At 41.9% G+C, this 20,497-nt stretch overlaps 1 protein-coding gene across 2 annotated transcripts in view; it reads right to left on the bottom strand.

The window, feature by feature from the left end:
- Positions 1-20,497, bottom strand: part of ABHD3 (abhydrolase domain containing 3, phospholipase) — a 46,733-nt gene that overhangs the window by 3,199 nt on the left and 23,037 nt on the right. For both annotated transcript variants that reach the window (XR_011361862.1, XM_069960077.1), the window contains exons 4-8: positions 18,243-18,288; positions 11,769-11,881; positions 5,233-5,406; positions 3,853-3,901; positions 1,682-1,847 (exon numbers count right to left, since the gene is read on the bottom strand). Coding sequence is in view for 1 of the 2 variants with exons in the window: in XM_069960077.1 (XP_069816178.1) it covers positions 1,682-1,847; positions 3,853-3,901; positions 5,233-5,406; positions 11,769-11,881; positions 18,243-18,288 (548 nt within the window). In the remaining variant the exon portion in view is untranslated. The remainder of the gene's footprint in view (positions 1-1,681; positions 1,848-3,852; positions 3,902-5,232; positions 5,407-11,768; positions 11,882-18,242; positions 18,289-20,497) is intronic.

The raw sequence follows: 20,497 nt of genomic DNA, 5'->3' as shown, positions 1-20,497 counted from the left end.
GCACTTCCTGTTTTCTGTTCTTTTCTCAAAGAGTCAGAGAACAGGAAGTCCCATGTTTCCCAGGCCATCTGAGTGATCACAGAGAAAAGGCAGTCATCTGACACACTGAGCCGTGACTCTCTGTACTGGTTGGAATTCCTGTGTTTAGTCTGTTTTTTACAACCAGTACAAGACTAAAAGTCTGCCTTCAGGAGACTAGACCTGGATTTCTGGTAAGTTCAGCTTTGTTTTACAGCATGATAACAACAACAAAAAATAATGAATGTAAATTGCAAACTTGCTTTATTTCACATCTATTGTTGATTTAGATTCAAAAAATTATAACAGTGACACTTAAACTTTATTATTGGCACCATTCCCGTGCATTTTGCAGTTTAATATGGCCGGTAGTAAGGCCGTTTGGAACATTGGGGTGGGGTTATCGCCCCCAGAGCACCAATCTTGCCACCCCCAGCTGGCCCACTTCATTAATAATGCTCAAAACGGCCTAACTACATGCCGGATTAAACTGCAAAGTGGCAAGAAAACGGTGCTGAGGATGAAGGTAAGAGACCTACCCCCATCCTCAGGGCCCTGTGTTCGGAGGATGCACGAGGCAGGTTAGATTCGCTGATAGTTTCCCTATAATCTTAGTGCACTATAGTGATTTTTCTAAATTAATATAATGTTCAATTTAGCCCATTAATACATTAACAGAGCGTAGTTTTCCCTACTTCCCACCAAGCATTTACCTAGACAGCCAAAGTCAGGGTGAGCCCCAATGCTGTACAATCACATTACACTGGCTTTTGCACTGACAGGGAACTTATCAGCATTTGGCAGCTTGTATTATATTGTGAGAGAAGCTGCAAAATTAGAAGCAGTCTATTATTTTTCATAACAAATGTCACCTTACATAATCTCACTGTCATAAATGTTCCTGTTGGGACCTTGGCACAGTCCTTAGTTCGTAAGATACGACCGAGACTGCGCTTTTGGCCGTAATTTCGCAATTTTGTGTTTATTTATGTGTGAACACTGTCTTATTCCAGCCCTTGCTGGGTGGTGATTAGCAGGGTTCCACCCCACCCGTGTCCACCTGTTTAGTTTACTGGCAGGTTTAGAGTTAAGCTTTGTTGCTTTGGTTTCTCTGTGACTGAGGGATCTTCCATCCAGTCAGTTTCCTTGTTGTCAGCTGTGTATGCTCTGTAGTCAGGAGGCTGCTCTAATGGGGATCCGGACTGGGCTCTGGTTCACTATAAGTATCCCAGTTTGTTGCTGGTTATTCAGTATAGCTTCCCTGTCCTGCATTCCAGCTCTGCCTCTGGTTTTCTGTCCTTGCTTTGTATTCTGACCATCCTTGCCTGCCACCTACCCTGACCATTTGCCTGACTTTTGACTTCTCTCCTGTTTGGTGATTCTGTACCTTTGCTGCCCGCCTGTTATTACCCGGACTGTCGACCTTGCCTTATTGTGTTTGTTCGTCTTGTTTTGTCTTTTTGTTTCACGTATACAGACCAGGGACCGCCGCCCAGTTGCCCGCTGCCACTTTTAGGGCAGATAGAGGCAAGTAGGCAGGGACAGTGGGCAGGGCTGAGCTTAGGGCTCACTGTCTCTGTGAGTTTGGTGCGACTGGTCCTGACACTCACCATTTGTATACTACACTATTAGTATGTGCTCTTGTTTCTGCATATACACTCACCGTGTCCAGGGGAGAAGACATCATCTACAGCATTCAGGCATAACACTGGTATCTCAATTGATTTCACCCTGTGGCACGGGCTAGCATCTGTATAATAGTGGTCATTTGTTGGATAACCAAACATTACTGAGGTAAATCTTTTGTCAAACTCTCGAATGGACTTAGCCTGGGATGTAAAGATCAAAGAGGGGAAAAAAGCCATATCAGATACAGTCAGGTCCCAAATTTAAATTTAGCTGATAAGATTTATAGTAAAACCACATCCAATGGCTGGATACCATTATTAAAGTAGTAGTATCTACTTGACAGGAATTTCAGGATTTGTAGGGGCTCCCCCTAATTTTTTCGGAATAATGAACGTTTGGGGCCACAACAAATCAAACAAACCGATTGATTTGAGTGCAGTTGATATTCCTGTGGAGAAATTTTATTGTTTTAACCCTCACCTTACTAGGTATAAGACGACCCCTGACTTTTAATCAGATTGTCAGGAATTCGCCTTATACGCTGGAAAATGTTAACCCCTGCCTGACTGCGGTCAGGCAGGGGTTAACTGCAGCTATACTAATGAAAAAAAAACAAAGAGTTAACTCACCCGGGCCCGTTCCCGGCCTCCATGCGTCTTCTTTACTGATCCCGTTGCCGGCGCAGCCAGTGTGACGTACACTGACTGCGCCGGGGATGCCCGAAACTCTTCCCAGCAGCCGAGCGTCTAATCGGAGATGCTCAGCTGCTCGGGAGAGCTTCGGAAGAATGACAGAGGCTTCAGGTATTCCGGAACCACCCGAAGCCTCTGTCATTCTTCCGAAGCTCTCCCGGGCAGCCAGGCGTCTCAGATTAGTTGCTCGGCTGCTCGGGAGAACTTCGGGCATCCTCGGTGCAGTCAGTGTACGTCACACTGGCTGCGCGGGCAACGGGAGCGGAGGAGAAGACGCGTGGAGGCCGGGAACAGGCCCAGGTGAGTTAACTGTTTTTTTTTGTTTTTTTTTTATGGACGCCCCATACGGTGGGAATGCGGGCCATTTTTGAGCCCCCCACTGTATGGGGCGACCATACCCGGCGTATAAGTCGACCCCTAACTTCTGACAAGATTTTTCGGAATTAAAAATGTCGTCTTATACACCGGAAAATACGGTACTATTATAATATCATGGCTTTTGTCTGATTACCCCAACCCCTATACCACTTCGACGTCCATAGGAAATCACAGTGTAACAAATAATAACACATAATAAAAAAAGTGATACTTACCTACCCCTGTGCCCTGCAGCTCAGTGTCACCAGCACACTGACACTACTGACTGACGCTATGACCCGGCAGGAACTACCACTCTGCCAGTCAGTGGTGGCAGAGGTGTCCTGGCTTAATCACTGATTGGTTAAGTGTGCATTTCGAGATAGATGGTGACGTTGCAGGACCATGAACTACAGAAGGCCAGTGGGGGACTGCAAGTGATGACGCTATGCTACTAGGGGAATGGAGTTTTTATATGTTCGCACCACCCCCTGCCCATCTTGAATTTTTAAATTTGGCTGTAGTACCCCTTTAAGTGACAGCTGTCATTGTTTAGTCTGGAGGGCTATATATGCACCAACAGGAATGCTCTGTTCAATATACAGTGGATCTTAGATGAGCTAGTTTGATATGGTTGGAACTTATTTGTCACGATCAAGCCACAACTATTAGGCTATGTGCACACTGCGTAAGAGACCGGCTGTTCTCTGCAAAGATCATTCCGGCTGGTACTTAAGTGGTACTTAAAATGATCTTTCCAGCCGCAGTGTTCAGATGCGGGCGCATCAGCGCGCGCCAGCATCAGAACTTCCCATAGTGCACAATGAAGCAAGCGCCCGGAGCCGCTCGCTTCATTGTGTGAACTGACATGGGTTTCTACGGCCGCAATTCACTAAATTGCGGCCATAGAAAACTGACATGTCAGTTCTTTGCGGCGCCGCATGGGATCCCGGCCAGAGCGTATACGATGTGTATACGCTCCGGCCGGGATCCCATACAGGTATAGTCAGTGCTCCACCCCGTACAAAGTACGGCCGTTGTGGCCGATGGCAACAAAAGCCATACTTTTAACTAGTGTGAACATAGCCTTATACTGAATATAAGATTGGATTGTCTGACATTACTGAGTTCACATACAACAAAAAAAAAAACCTACCTTCATGACATAATCAATGTCAAATTGTTTTTCCAGTACACTGCGGTGCCTATAAAATAACAAATAAATGGGTTTTAATAAAGTAATATCTAATAAACTACCTGTAATAAGAGAGAGGTCACTATATGGTTCATATGTTCTGCAACCTGTACTGTTCAGAACCGCCACTGTACACAGTATTAGATATGTGCAACACTGTACATACTTAATGTGTCACTGTACATACCTAAATATGATTGATCTATTCACATATAGGAGGCATTATCACATACTGTGCATGGGATGGGGGGCGGCGAGGTATAGCTTGGGGAAGGACACGTCAGTAGCAGCCGTATATACTATACATAACAGACAATGTAGCAGTGCTGCGATCAATACCTTTTGATATGGCTGATATCAAAAGTTATTTTTCATGACAAGTAGTCTTTAAAATTGTTCTTATTATTTTTTTTTCTTCATTTTTCTGTGAGGGCTTTTTTTGGTGACACGATCTCTAGTTTTTATTGGTACCACTTTGGTTTAGATGTAACTTTTTAATCGCTTTTTTTTTTTTTTTCTGATATATGATGTTTGGCGTTTAATTTTTTTTATTTTTGTTTATGCAGGATTAATTACATTTTTAATAGCTAAGACAATCCCACATGTGACAAAATCAAATATTTTTATTTTAAATTTTTTATGTAAAAAAAAATTGGAAACAAAGGTAATTTTTTTAAATAGATATTTTACACTTTTTGAGTCTCTCTAGGGCAATCTGATTGCTTACACTGATCCATGCAATGTCATCTGTGCCCAAGACAGACCCTTATACTCTCATACTATTAAATTTACTATGGCAGGAATAAAGGGCTAGTAAAAACTGATCAGCACCCCACAATAACTTGGCAGGTGTGCTAATTAGATATCCACAGGTATGGCACCTGTTACTTAGCCATTTAAATGCTGTGATCCCTATGGATCGCAGCATTTAAAAGGTTTAACAACCAACATCAGTATGATCTCTGATTAGTGGCGGGTGTCTAAAGCAGACAGCAGGCAGCACCCACTGTGTATGGACTGGGTTCATCTCCTGAACCCGCTCCATACTTTCTTTTGAGAAAGTATGTTGGTCACGAAATGATTAATCATATTTGTATGGTAGGCTTTTGTCCTTCCAAAATCAGACTACTTTACAGTTAATGATGAAAACCATCAGAGCAACTTTCATACCGACCAAGACAAGCTGTGACATTTTAGCTCTGCAACTGAAAGAAGTGTGAATACAGCCGTAAACTACATTTCAGGCTGTACTCCAAGAACAGCTCAAGATAAGTAATACAGTATATATGCAAAGTGACTGACGTTTCTATAGATCACATCATTGAAGCAGCTGTGGCTCACCTCATAATAGACGCCTGGAGACAAGTCGTTAGGTAGTAATTAAAAAGTATCCAATTAAGCGGCTTCTCTAGGACAGTTGCAGACTCAAATACTTCCCACCCAGCGGAGAACACAGCCGCACCCAGCAGTGGGGTCTGACGCCCGGTTTTTCCCAAGTAGTTCAGCAGCAGCATTCTATAAAGACATTTATTACATTTCATTACTTATAATGAAGTTAGAAAAAAAAATACGAAAAAGAATAATAATAGATTTAGTAGTTTAAAGTGCCTGTACCACCAGGCCCAGGCTGAAGCACTGGAGGCGGGCCGACCCACCCCCAGTGGGAAGAAACTCCAGCCCCTCCATGACGTGACTCCATTAGAAACAATGAAACCCTATCAGAGAGGGGCGGGGGTTTCCTCCCACTAAGGGTGGGTTGGCCCGCCTCCAGTGCTTCAGCCTGGGCCTGGTGGTACAGTCACTTTAAGTTATTATATGTAAATAGCAAAACACTGCCCCCTAAATCTGGAAATATGAGCTGCTTGAGTATCCTATAAGAGTGAAATATATTGGGTGACTTTAAATGCACCAAGGTGTGGTTACAGATCTGTCATGGCATATACATGTTCGCATCATGTTTCTGCCACATGCCTACAGTATACATCGGCAACCAGCTGCTCACATATACTGCAGCATACTCCTGGGGGGCCCATAGACTTTAATGGACTGATACAGTCAGTGACTTCATTCGGTAGCAGACCACGCTGTTAAGTCCCCCAAAATTAGGACATACATTTTGAGGCTATGTTCAGACTATGTTAGAGACTGGGCGTTACGGAGCAGCCAGTCTCTGAAAAGATCATCCCGGCTGGCACTGCAGTACCATCGGGAAAATGCTGCAGTATACACCAACAACCTTTTTTGGCAGGTTGCCTAAGTATACTTCAGGTATAGGGTGAAACCATGATGGTGCCCAAGCTGGTATGAACAGTTCCATTTCTAGAAGAGTTGGGGTTTGTGGTTACTAAATATACTTTAAAGGTTACACTTTTTCATGTTCTCTAATATAAAAGGGGTTATCCAGCACTACAAAAACATGGCCACTTTTCCCGCTCTCTTGAACTGGAGGTTCAGGTGTGGTTTGCTAATTTGCTCCATTTACTTCAATGGAAACTCCACCCAATCTGGAAACAAGAGAGGGGACAAATGTTTTTGTAGCGGTGGATAACCCCTGTGAGTCGCCCTGCCCCGGGTGTCGGCACGTGACTGGTGAGTATAGCGCACCACACTTCCGGGTACACGGGTTGGGGTGGTGGGACACGGGTAAGGGGGCCATTCACATACATAACATACATTTCAAAGTTGTATAACTTTGTAATGTGTGTTAGTCTATGAATAATTTCTGAGCGCCGCACTACCCCTTTAACTGGGGATCAGAACCCTTTCTTTTATAAAGTGCTCTATAAGTCTTCGGTAAGGGACAAATTTACATTCATTATTTTTTTTAGTTATGACAGATTTGCCCTGTGTAATAAAGACAACGATCAGCCGAGGAACTGATCATTGACTGATTGTTTGCTTTCAGCAAGTTTATAAATCACTGGTCGCTGACAGGTTCAGGCAGGCAGTTTGCATGCACACAGCCTAGGCATTTTCCTGCATACAGCACTAGCTAAGCCCCTCCCCCAGTTTCTGTATTCCATCCCAATGAGTCTGCTATTAGAAACAGACAAAGCCTAACAATAGCAAGTCAACTGCAACTTTAATAAAAGTAAGGCCCCATGTGGCTAAAACTTTTAAAACTTTATAACTATCAATAAAGTGTACCTGTTGTTATAACCACAGGGGATGTGGTATAAAGCAAGTTTTCAATGTACATTAATTAATTTTGTTAAGTTATCATGCTTAAAAACAAAGCTGTACTTATTTGTATCTATCTTCAGTCTCCTGAAGGCAGCTTTATAGTCTTGTGCTGAATGAAAAAAGAGACTAAATGCAGGAAGTCTCAGTCATCTGAGAAGGCAGTCATTTGATTGACAGGTGCATTGAGCCGTGACTCTCTGTACTGGCCGTGACTTTCTGCATTTAGTCTCTTTTTTCAACCAGCACAAGACAAAATCTGCCTTCAGGAGACTGGACCTGGATTTCTTTTTTTGCATTCAAGTTTTATTAGTATAACAATAGAATTGACAATTAGATTGTACTCCAATTGGTATGAGCTGCAGCCCAGCATGGAACAATTATTAATTATTACAAGTTATTATAAGTTGGTCCAACTAACCTAGCCTTACATGTATTACCATAATTATAATCAATTAAGAAATGGTGAGAGCAGCATTAGATCGGCAGGGGATTGGGCAAGTGAGTATCCTTGTAGCTATCACCTAAAAAGAACTCTGGACAGGCTCTTTAAAGGGGTTGTCCAGTGAGCAGAAGACGGCTAAAGCCTTCAACAAGCTCAATTCTTAGATTCCACATCTCAGATGTAAGCTTTTTTAGATGAGCGGGGCTAAGTCACGATCATCCTGTGTGGGCGAAACTACACCTGCACCCAATGTAAATGGGCTGCACAGTATCTCCAATATTACAGAGTAACTGTGCAGCTATTGGACATTGCATGCAGGTGTTTTTCATCCACATGTGTTGAAAGGGAGAAAAAAAGTTTCTGTGCCGACAGAAGGCTTTAGCAATCTTCTACAAGCCAGACAACCCCTTTAACTCTGCTTTATCAACATCTGAATAAAAAAAAAACAAAAAAAAAAACAGTTGAGCTAGAAGACTATTAGTCTCTAATATGCCGCCTATTCTCCAGGATGGTAGGCTGGACTGCGCTGCCTGGGGAGGGGGATGTGGTGGGAGTATGATTACAAAGACACTGGCTCAGTCCCAAAGTTCTCTAAGAACCTTACCAACATTATGTTCCTTTGTTGCTGAATTAAATTCATAAAGTAATTACAAAAAAGACCAGAAAAATTAAAGCCCAAGGAAGACATTTTCTTTTATTACACGACATACAGTACCTGCAGATCCTATTTATTTTTCATGTACTGAAGAAGTTTTGAAATGTATGCCTGATTAACCTTGATCAAGTGAACTTATGTATTTGACGTAACTAGTTATCACATACAGTATGTTCATATACCGCCTGTCTAGGTGCTGCCTAGCACTCTCTATCTGGGCACTGCCTAGCACTCTCTTCCTGGGCACTGCCTAGCACTCTCTATCTGGGCACTGCCTAGCACTCTCTATCTGGGCACTACCTAGCACTCTCTATCTGGGCAATGCCTAGCACTCTCTATCTGGGCACTACCTAGCACTCTCTATCTGGGCATTGCCTAGCACTCTATCTGGGCACTGCCTAGCACTCTATATCTGGGCACTGTCCAGCACTCTCTATCTGGGCACTATCCAGCACTCTCTATCTGGGCACTATCCAGCACTCTCTATCTGGGCACTGTCCAGCACTCTCTATCTGGGCACTATCCAGCACTCTCTATCTGGGCACTATCCAGCACTCTCTATCTGGGCACTATCCAGCACTCTCTATCTGGGCACTATCCAGCACTCTCTATCTGGGCACTGCCTAGCACTCTCTATCTGGGCACTGCCTAGCTGTCTTTATCTAGGCACTACCTAGCATTCTCTATCTTGGCGCTGCCTAGCACTCTCTATCTGGGCGCTGCCTAGCACTCTCTATCTGGGCGCTGCCTAGCTGTCTTCATCTGGGCACTGCCTAGCACTCTCTATCTGGGCACTGTACTATGCTATGGGATATGTTGCTATTACATACATGAAGAAATTTTATTACTATAATAAACGTGTTCTATAAAGTAATCCGCTGCAGTCATGTTCAGATTTCATTGAACTTCTACAAAATAACAACCCACCATATAGCAAATTAGTCAGAATGTCCAAAACATTAGTTAGTAAACAACTCTCCAAAAAACATGGAGGTATGAGGGCCCCTGGATTGTCAGTACACTACAATTGGTAATATAAGACCATGTAGAAAAAAGTGCAAGAGTAATGCAGTACATAGAATACGTAAACATGGACAGGTAATGGGGTTCAAGGGTATACTGTATGTAAAATAGTGTGCAGGGACATACAAACACACTTATGGTGGTTAACTTGTCTATGAACATACTTATATCCTTGCTAGTATATGCCTTGTGTATACTTGTAAGCCTGATGTCCTATACTGTTTTGTGTTATCCAGTTTCTGTGTTTTGTGGATTTTTGTTCTTAGGGATGTACCTTGCACATGTGTGCAATTTGTTATCAGGATTATTTGGATTACTATGCACCACTATTTAATCTTGTCGATGTAACCTTTGTGATATGCCATGAATAAGGAAGGATATTCTGAAACGCGACGGCGTTCATTGCATCAATGTTTTTATTTTTAATGTTCTAAATAAAGTTACAAGATTTTAATCTTACTGGAGCTGGATTGCATCTTCCATTTCTTTGCACATGTCCACCGGGAGTCGGCCTGGCTTTCTGATTCATGCTTCAGTTGTGGATGGAGTTGTTCACATGAACTATTGGTGAGCTGATTGTCTATTTTTCTGCTAATTTTATCAAAATCTTTAATCTGCTATATGTCCAGCTGGAAGTGGTGTATTATTTCCAGTCTTGAGAGCAGGAGAGGTTTTCTATGGGGCTGTAATACTGCTCTGGACAGTTCCTCTCATGGACAGAGGTGGCAGCAGAGAGAAATGTATCAGACATGAAAGAATACACAACTTCCTGCAGAACATATAGCAGCTGATAAGTACTGGAAGACTTGAGATTTTTTTTTTTAATAGTAAAGTAAATTACAAATCTCTGGCACTTTCTGGCACCAGTGGATTTCAAAGAGGGGGGAGTACCCCTTTAATAACTTTACTAATAGCATGCGAGGTGTGAGAGTGCATTTATTTCTGTGCCTGCCTGGTGCTTATACCTGATACTGAATAAATCAAGATCTTTTTAATAATTTGTGTCCTTTTTTTATTATTTACATATCGTTAACCCCTTAAAGACAGAGCCTGAAATGGCCTTAAAGGAAAGGGCCAATTGTCACTTTTGCGTTTTTGTTTTTTCCTCCTCGCCTTTTAAGACCCATAACGCTTTCATTTTTCCACCTACAGGGCCACGTGAGGGTTTGTTTTTTTTCAGGAGCAGGTATACTTTTGTAATGGCAAAATGGCATAAAATAAATGACAGAACCCCCAAAATACCATTTATGGGGTGAACTTGGGTAAAAGAATGTGATTCCGCAAATTTTTGGGGGGCTCCATGATTATATAATGCACTTTACAGTAAAACTGGCATTTTTCCTTTATTCTATAGGTCGGTCTGAACACAGCAATCTCTGCGTTTTTTGCGCTTTTTTTCACGCCGTTCACCGTGCGGGAATAGTATTGTTTTATTTTAATGGATCGGACAATTACGCACGCTACGGTATATAATATGTTAATTAACTTTATTACTTTCTATGTGTTTTATGTATAAAATTGCAAGGGGGGTGATTTTCACTTTTATTGGGGGAGGGGCTTTGGGGCATTTTGTAAAACTTTTATTGATTTATTTTTTTAAACTTTTATAGTCCCCTTAGGGAACTATTACATTCATATATTGGATCAGTAACACTGATCCCTGCTATGCCATAGCATTGCAGGGATTAGTGTTATCTGTGATCTTCTGATTCAGCCTGCCTGTGGCAACCGCTATGGGGCGGGCTCAGCTTGTGAGCCCACTCCATAGCCCGGGACTGCACCAGGGCGTACATTTACGTCGTCTTACGTTAAAGCCCCGGCAGTGAGGGCGTAAATGTACACCCTGTGTCGTTAAGGGGTTAAATGAGCTGCAAAACCACACTCAAACTGAGGACAGGAGAGGTGCTAGAGGAAAGTGGACATATTTTTATAAGTCTGGACAACGCCTTTATAATGTTTTTTGATCCTGTGATTTCCATCATTTCATGACTTTTCCTTCTTATGGCCCTATTCCACCGGACGATTATCGTTCGCATAATTGTTAACGATTAACGATCTCAAACGACCGCTATTGCGAAAGACCTGAAAATGTTCACTCATTTCCATGGAACAATAATCGTTACTTATGATCGTAATTGCGATCGTTTCTCCTTTCGCTATTTATTCGCAATTGCGTTAGTATCTATTGTGAACGACCGAACGATGTCTTATTCAATGCGAAAGATTTGCAAACGCGAACGAGCAACGATAAAAATAGGTCCAGGTCTTATAAAACGATCAGCGATTTCTCGTTCGGTCGTTAATCGTTAACTGCATTTCAACCGAACGATTATCGTTCAGATTTAAACGATTTAACGATAATCTGAACGATAATCGTTCGGTGGAATAGGGCCCTTAGAGTCAGTATCTACCCTATAAGAAGAATTGCTCTTTTACACTATTTTACATGGTGTAATAATTAATACTTCATTTGTGTGCAGAACAGCTGACCGTATCCTTATGCAGTGAAAAGAAACATATGCCACAGAATATTTTACAGCATAACGATTTAAAAGAGATTAGAATGGCTCTTACCCGCCCATGGAAACACCAGCTGCCATAAGTGGAGCTTCTGGGTATAGTGTATGTACATGCTGAATTACTGTCTCCAAATCTTCTGTGTTAGCAGCACAATATGTCCTTGGTGTCTGAGAGGAGAAGGTAAAAGATGCTACAATAATACTAGAAATGATAGTAAACCGTCACAGTCATAACATTAGCATCAAGGACATACAATAATTATAAACTCCTCGGCTTATATGTCAAAAAATGTATAACAACGTTCCATGTAGCTCCAATCATGCAGGACGCCATTAAAACTCACTAGAAAAAAAAGAGCACGGTCCAAAGTGTGATGTCCGCACTACACAGCGAACAGGCCAAGAAAAGTGCGCCATTCATTGTGTAGTGGTGGCACTGGGTTACTACAGCTCCCATTTACTTCAACAGGAGTTGAGCTGCAGTAACCCGGAGTAAGGGTATGTTCAGACTGAGGAATCTGCTCAGAGAGGTTCCCGCAGATTCTGTCGGTCGTCCCCGCTCATGACTGCGTGCATCTCCGCCAGCGCAATAGACTCCATTCTTTGCACGGATGAATTCCACTGTCCGTCTAAAGAATGAACCAGTTCATTCTCGGGTCAGACGGCGGAATCCGCCCGTGCATAGAATGGAGTCTATGGCACAGGCGGAGATGCGAGTGGCTGTGAGCGGGGACAAGCAACCAAATCCGCTGGAACATCTCAGCGTGGATTCCTCAGTCTGAACATACCCTTAGAGAGGAAACCAGAGCACAAAGAGGAATTGCTTAAGAGCTTTGGTTTGGTTTAAGATCTCACTGTACTTGGTGGGAGAGCGAGTGGGGGAGGAGCATGGTCTGCATAGCGGGGTCTACAGCCCTGTACTCTGACCCAGGAAGTCTCCGTCACCTTCCAAATCATAGCAGATCCACTTCAGGCTGGGGCTTGCATCAGGAAAGCGAACTGTGGAACTAATCTCTTTATAGCTGTAACCCCTCTCTCCCCGGACAGAGAGCGCTGCATGTATGTGCCTACATATGTCCTGCTCATTCCTTCATGCTCCCTGTAGTCTCTGTCGGTCCTTGTGTTTCCCATACTCTCCATTCCTGCTATAATGTGTCTGCACTTAAAAGTTTCTGTCACTGTCCTCCTGCACAGTTCTGTGATTCTCACTTCGTGTTTGGTCCATGCTGATCACACACCTCTTCCCCATTGCTGTCATGTGACCACACAGACCTCTGACAGCAGTCCTGCTTCTCTATTCTAGCCTGTTGTACTACACTACTGCCATATGGGGATCTGTAGTTCCATCCTGTATCAGGTTTATGCACTTACTATACATTATACTCCACATGGTGATTGCTATACTGTACAGTAACTTATAATATGACACATTCAGCTGTTTCTCATTGTTTGTTTCATTTGTTCTAAATCTTGTTCAGAATAAATAAAAAAAAATCACTTTTATTGGGGTGTGGAACCAATTGTCTGCATTTCTATGATTTCTTATGGGAAAATTTGCTGTAGTTTAAGAGTGGATTTGGATTACAAGCGCGGTCCCGGAACAAATTATGCTCGTAATCCAAGGCACCACTGTAATGCTCTGGTTAGTTTATACCCTGAACCCCAGCACTGCAAGGCCACAAGGCTCAGCCACCATGGTATCACTGTACTTTGTGCAGCTACTGCAAATGCTGATAGAAAATAATAAATATAGAAAATAATAAAAGTTTACTTGCTTCCCCTGGTTCTGCAACAAATTGAAAGGGTTAATGTTCTATTGAGGGGCAGTAACTACTCATGTGCTGGGTGGTTTATATAAAAGACAGGATATTATACTACATTGCTGCTATTGATTGATGTCATTTGTTTTATGTCACTATTTTATTGTGATTCTTTGTACTGGCATACATCTATGTATGTCTGCTGCCTGCATTTATCTGCACACTGAACAATACTACTGGTTATCATATGTGACTACTAATATGCCGGAGGAACCCATGTCCTCTATTGAATTTGTATAGCGCTACATTGCTGTCACCGCATGTGGCTGAAACCAAATCCCCAGATGGTCACCAATAGCCGGACAATGTTGCTGATCAATCTGATATTGTTTGTTTACAACATTTAAAAAAAAAAAACTCCATACATAGAGACAATGCATTTCAGGAAGCTACACCCCAAGTAGTGACCACAATATGGGAACGCAGCCGACAGGTTTTATATGCTAATAGTAATGACTAACTAGAATCCTGAAACATGCTGTTTCTAGATATAATTTTTTTTAAATGTTCTAAATAATCAGCAATACTTTTATTTTCTTCACAATTCTGGCCCTTGCCCTTTTTTCCAACTTTGCACAATAAGATGTTACATTCTAAAAACAAACATAAAAGGACAATGGGGGGGAATTTATCAACCCCTCCCCACACACACCAGCTTTTTGGCGTAAAATAAAGTCATATATGTTTGCATAAGCCTCTAGTTTGCATTCAGATGTGCAACTTTTTGCCCCTTTTTTTTAAGTGGGTGGGCTAAGTGCATATAGGTTTTGCTAAAGAGATTCACCGGGTTTTTATTTTTACAACTTCAAATGATCTGTCATAGTGTTATAGTTTGATTATTTAAACTTTATATTAGAACCTTTATACCTTAGGTTTGCTTTGGAGTTGGAGCAAAGTGCATCTCTTAATAAATCCGCTAAACAGAACGCCAGCAGGATTTTACTAAAGACCAGCATGTAATACGCTGTCCAGGGCAAAATGTTCCCTTGGGCACAGGAGCTTATAGTTGACACTGCCTAAGGGCCCTATTCCACCGGACGATTATCGTTCAGATTATCGTTAAATTGTTCGAATCTAAACGATAATCGTTCGGTTGAAATGCAGTTAACGATTAACGACCGAACGAGAAATCGTTGATCGCTTTATAAGACCTGGACCTATTTTTATCGTTGCTCGTTCGCAAAACGTTCGCATTGAATAAGACATCGCTCGGTCGTTCGCAATAGATATGAACGCAATAGCGAATAAATAGCGAAGAAAAACGATTGCAATTACGATCATAAGTAACGATTATTGTTCCATGGAAATGACTGAACGTTTTCAGGTCTTTCGCAATAGCGGTCGTTTGAGATCGTTAATCGTTAACGATTATGCAAACGATAATCGTCCGGTGGAATAGGGCACTAAGCGTCACTTTGGGAGAAAAAAAAAAAAAAGAGGGTTTCCGCAAGGAGGCAATTGATTGGCCGCACTCAACAACAGTTATAAAGATTCAACCCAGCAGATCACATCTGTCAGTGACATTACTGTGCGAACATTTTAACCAACTTATCTGTATGAAGGTCAGAGTGTAAAATAAACACTTGGGGACCATGAGAGTAATTTCCGTACCTTCATCCATTTATGCTAAACCTTCATTTTATTCAATATGCAAATTAGGTGGTTTGGTGCACTGGGGGAGGGGACTACTACTCTCAGTGCACCAATCTGCCCTGCCAGCCCGCCCGCCCCTCCTCATGAATATTGAGGCAGCGCTTGGCAGTGATGTCACTCTGGCACTCACCACTGCAGAAGTGGGGTGGGCCAGAGGGTGGTTGTATCGCCTCATTCGCATACTGAATAAAGTGAAGATTTACTAAAAACGGCACTGAGGATGAAGGTAAGAAAATTACCTTCATTTCCATTCTCCTCTGCCATATGGAAATAAACAGGTTAGAGTCTCCTTCTGCTGTTAGTTTACCTTAAAAAAGAATCTCATCTATTAGAGATGAGCAAACATGCTCCAGTCAGATTGTTTGGTGGCTGAAGAAGCTAGATGCTGCCCTAGGGCGTCCTGGAAAACATAAATACAGCCATAGCCAGGACCTAGGGCTGCATCCAACTTCTTCAGCCACCAGTATTTAAATGCCGAGCGATCTGCTCAAACATGCTCAAGTTGCGCTCATCTCTCATGTTTATATCATTTTTTCATGTTTGAATTTAGAGTATCCCCTGTGTCTATTATATTGTTTGGCTGTTTTATACCTTGCATTGACTGCAGTGAGGATAAACAATAAAGAAAATGTATAGCATTTGCATTGCATATATGAAAGTATTTTGAGCTTCAATACCATGCACGACCAAACAACTCTTTCTACATCTAGAACATTCAACAAAATAAAAAATGGCCAAATGCGATATAGGAACAGTCCCTTTGCAGACATTCACAGGTTAAACATAGCCTAGTTTTATTGTCATATCTAGGTATTGTAATATTTATTACAGGGAGTATGCTGGAAGCCAGACTTGCTGCATGCAGATCTCAGGAGACCTCTCTGCAGTGTCAGGAATCATATGATGCCTCCTCCATACTTCCTTGTAAGCCAACATATATTTCACCTTCATACGTTTTATCACCATCCTTCACAGCTACACAATCTCCGCAGAGAACATCTAAATTTAATATGGGATTAACACCTTGAGAAATAGAACATTAAACAGAGAGCAGGCGCTTAACATACCAAGATATATAAAGCTGATTACCACCATATCTGCTCACACTGCGGATCCTTAGTGAATGGACTTTGCTGTGTTAATAAGGATTTCATACAGCTTGCCAAAAATGTACAAATGTGCACTGTTTCCCTTCTGAAGCAATCCTGGACAATTCATTCTCCAGGTTACAAAAAAAGGTTCCAAAGAACACTTTAGAATGCTTTATATCGCTTTGTCATGGTGCACTTGATGGTTTAGTTGATAGACTGGATGACTGCTACCTGCTACTCCATAATCCAGGTATGACCGTCACATAGATGACATTACCTGATTGTTACATAGTCAATATAATGATATGATGTGTTATACTAAGTTTTTTCATCTGTTTTTACAAAAAACGGATCAAAATGCATCAACGAACACAAAAACGTAGTTGACCATATTTTTTTGTGCGTTAAAAAAAGGTATGCGTTTTGATGCTCTTTTTTATAATGGAAGTCAAAGGAAATACAGATGAGCAAAACCTAGTGTGAACCCAGCCTAAGCTGTAAATAAACCTTTGAACACCAGCAATAAAGTATTCAAACATATTGGGGGAGATTTATAAAAGCTGCAGCCGGGTGTACGCCAAGGAGAATGCACACAGTTGCCCCTTCTTCCTGGCATACACCTGCCGTATGCCCTGATGGGTGGGCACGGGGGCCGCGGCAGGCAGGGAGGAGGTGTGGCCTCCTTCAGCTCCTAATTTACCATGATTTACACCTACTCGTAGGCGTAAATTGCGGCAACAATCTACACCTGCTAAGGATCAGGTATAGATTTCTGCACCCACCATATGGCAGGCTGGTTTTACTAAGAGGATTGGAACAGGGCCTAATTTAAGACCAGTCTTCATAAATGTCCTGCATAGTGCGGTGTAGCCAGAGGATTGAACAAGTGACTATGTTGGGTCTGCTTCACCATGGTCTAGTTTTCCCTTGTCTGACAGCTATCTTTGACGATTCCTCCATAAACATGTTCAGTACAATTGGTCGAACAGGGGGGTTTGGGAACTTCTCCAACATTATCTGTCGGAAGAGAGTTGGATGATCCACAATACACATTAGATGGGTCCGACTGTCACATGTCTCCTGAGTAAGGGGAGTTTACAATAGCAAGACAGACTACACTCTACCACATATACAATACATGCCGGTAAGAGGTTAACCAAGCAGGATCACAAACAGACCCCATCTGATCAATTCAACCCCATGGTTCTGCTATGGTTATACCATGATATTCTTATGATGACCTTTTTGCTGCTAGGCACATGTATATGCATGGTGGAACCAAAGTTTTAGATGTCAACAAGGCCAAGGTTTTAAGAAGACTCTGTTCTAGAAACTGCATTGCTAGTAGCAGTATTAATTTTTTTACTTTTTATTTTTAACAAGCGAATAGCCTTTGTTATGCAATAGCAAGCATATGTGAGTGAGTGATAGGAATAACATAACCACAGTATTTCCGCTATAATGGAGATTAATAACTAATAGATAAAACAAACTCAATTCTCATTTATGAATACATTGTATTTCTTCTTCACATCCTCATTAAAATGACATGGTTACATCCCATTCTTAAGCAATGAGAACATATCTGATCTTGGAAATGTACAATCTAAGAACTGTATTTTCACAAGCCCAACATACATACAAAGCGGAGCTTACTGCCTGTTTCCCCTCAGTCTGTGTTTAGTGAAAAGACTGTTAAGCAAAAGCCTGGTACTGTCTGCATACTAAACAGCTCTGAATAGACTGGAGTGAAAAGGCAAGAAAGAAAGGAAAGAGCCTGCAGAACTTTCAGCAAGTGGCTGTTTCTGCACCATGGTGTTTAACCCCTTAAGGACCCATGACATACCAGGTAAGGGGGTAAAGAGAGGGCTCACCCTATGTGTATATGCCAGGAGCTTTCTTGGTATGTGTGCAAACAGAACCACAGTACTGAAGGCAGAAAAATATAGAAGAGAGAATACTTACCAAGAGATCTTCCCCTGCGACACCTCGATTATTGAAAACAACACACCTAAAAAACAGAATACTATGTAAATATAGACTAACAATCACACATAAGCAAATGGTATAACTTCTGTCATGCGACAGGCCGTGTCTGCTGGTGGGTCTTAAAGGAGAAGCCCCACCAAAGTTAAATATCTCAGTCTGGCAGGGGGGTGCGGGAACATAATAAAGAAAGTATACATACCTGTCCCTGTTGCCCCATTGTGCCGCTCTCAGCCGCCAAAGTCAGTTGCTGGATGTCATTCTCGGCCGGCAGCTGGGTATGTCACATACCCGGCTCCTTCAGCTACAAAGTCATGGCCTGGCTGAGGAGGCAGTCACTGATTGGCTGAGGGGGCAGTCCATCAGCTGTGTACAAAATGCGCTGTACCCTAGGTGGTACAGCCACATGGACCAGCTTTTGCCTTTGCCATTCCATAGACTGTGTTGTGCAATTTTGTGCACACAAAGCAGGCAATGTTTAGGTTGTCTCTCAGCAAAAATAGAATCAAAGGAAAAAAAGAATAGTGGAGAAAAAGCTAGGATATTTTAAAATTTTTATGTTTTTGTTATGTTTATGTCAGGAATCCGCCCCAGGCATGACTGGACCGGACCCTGACATCCCAGCAATCCAAGAAGAAACAAGAAAAGTGAGCGTGGTAAGGATGAATGTCAATTACATAAACAAAAGTAAGGTTAACTGTCTGAGAACCAGAGGGAACTTAGCAGAAAAAGAGATGGGTGTGTTGGAGAATCGATTACAAGAGCAGAGGGACAGTGTACAAGAGGAAACCTAAAAAGCACCAGATAATAGCCGGAGATGCCTCCTAGGCCATACCATGCGGCCGGAGGATGGCGCAGAAGTCTGAATTGGTGCGGATGTTACAGTTTAATGTTCCTTTAATATGTTAGATATTATGTGACCTATTGCTGCAAATTTTTAGTGGCTATATTTTTACAGTTGAATTGCTCACACTTTATAGTTTTGACCTTTGTAGATAAAGCTGAGATGGAAGAAAATACACTTAGGATTTGTTCACATGCATTTTTACAACAATTTACAGTTGCATTCAAATGTTCTAAATGTGTAAGTGGTATTTTATAAATTCTATTCCCCATATTTCCAGAAGTTTCTATATATCAGGTATTATGGTTAATGGCCTAAAGAAGCATATCCTTCATTTATGAAGTATCTGCCGCTAATAGAAAGATAAAGCATTATTTTAGTACCATGATTCAGTGCTTAATCTTGTGAAGGCGCCAAAAGAAATGCTAAGTTAAAAGCATCTGCACCATCTGCTGTGTGGGTGAAATGTTTATTGAGCCAAATTGTATCTCCTCTATTACTCAAAAAGAGACGCATTTACTGGGACCAGAACGGGACACAGAGGACTTTAGGCAATAGGTGCAAATTTAAACAAAAAGGAGTAATAAGGTCTATTTCTGTACGCTGCCTAATAGTGAACAGACAACACTGAAATATAAAATACAATATGATAAACCAGGCACTTGGATCATAGACAAGGCGGTAATGAGTAGGGACCCTGATGATAGAAACTATAGGGGAGATTTATCAAACATGGTGTAAAGTGAAACTGGCCCAGTTGCCCCTAGCAACCAATCAGAATCCACCTTTCATTCCCCTCAGACTCTTTGGAAAATGAAAGGTGGAATCTGATTGGTTGATGGGGCGACTGAGCCAGTTTCACTTTACACCATGTTTGATGAGCAAACCTCGTGCATGCTCGAGTCCATCCAAACCCGATCGTTTGGCATTTGATTAGCGGTGGCTGCTGACGTTGGATAAAGCCCTAAGGCTATGTGGAAAAACAAGGATATAGTCATGGGCGGTATCCATGTTTTCCAGACAACCTTAGAGCTTTATGCAACTTCAGCAGGCACAGCTAATCAAATGCCGAACAATCAGGTTTGGATGGACTGGAGCATGTTCGAGGTTCGCTTATCTCTACTCCACATATGTTTTCAGAGGTACAGTGAGATGGAAGCAGCTTTGCATGCTGTCTATGCATCTGGAAAGTATTCAGACCATTGCACTTTTTCACATTTTGTAAAAAAATTTTAATGAAAAGGGAAAAGGCTATGTTCACACACTGTAGAAATTCAGAAGGCAACTGCCGTACTTTTAATTAAAAAAAAAAAATTCATTGATTAACATTGAGTCCAATGGAAAGTACAGCTGCAGATTCACGCAATGCATTTAACTATGGCTGTTGTTC

This window comes from Dendropsophus ebraccatus, chromosome 2 (genome assembly GCF_027789765.1).
Source record: "Dendropsophus ebraccatus isolate aDenEbr1 chromosome 2, aDenEbr1.pat, whole genome shotgun sequence".
NCBI lineage: Eukaryota > Metazoa > Chordata > Amphibia > Anura > Hylidae > Dendropsophus > Dendropsophus ebraccatus.
This window is presented reverse-complemented; position numbering and strand designations above follow the sequence as displayed.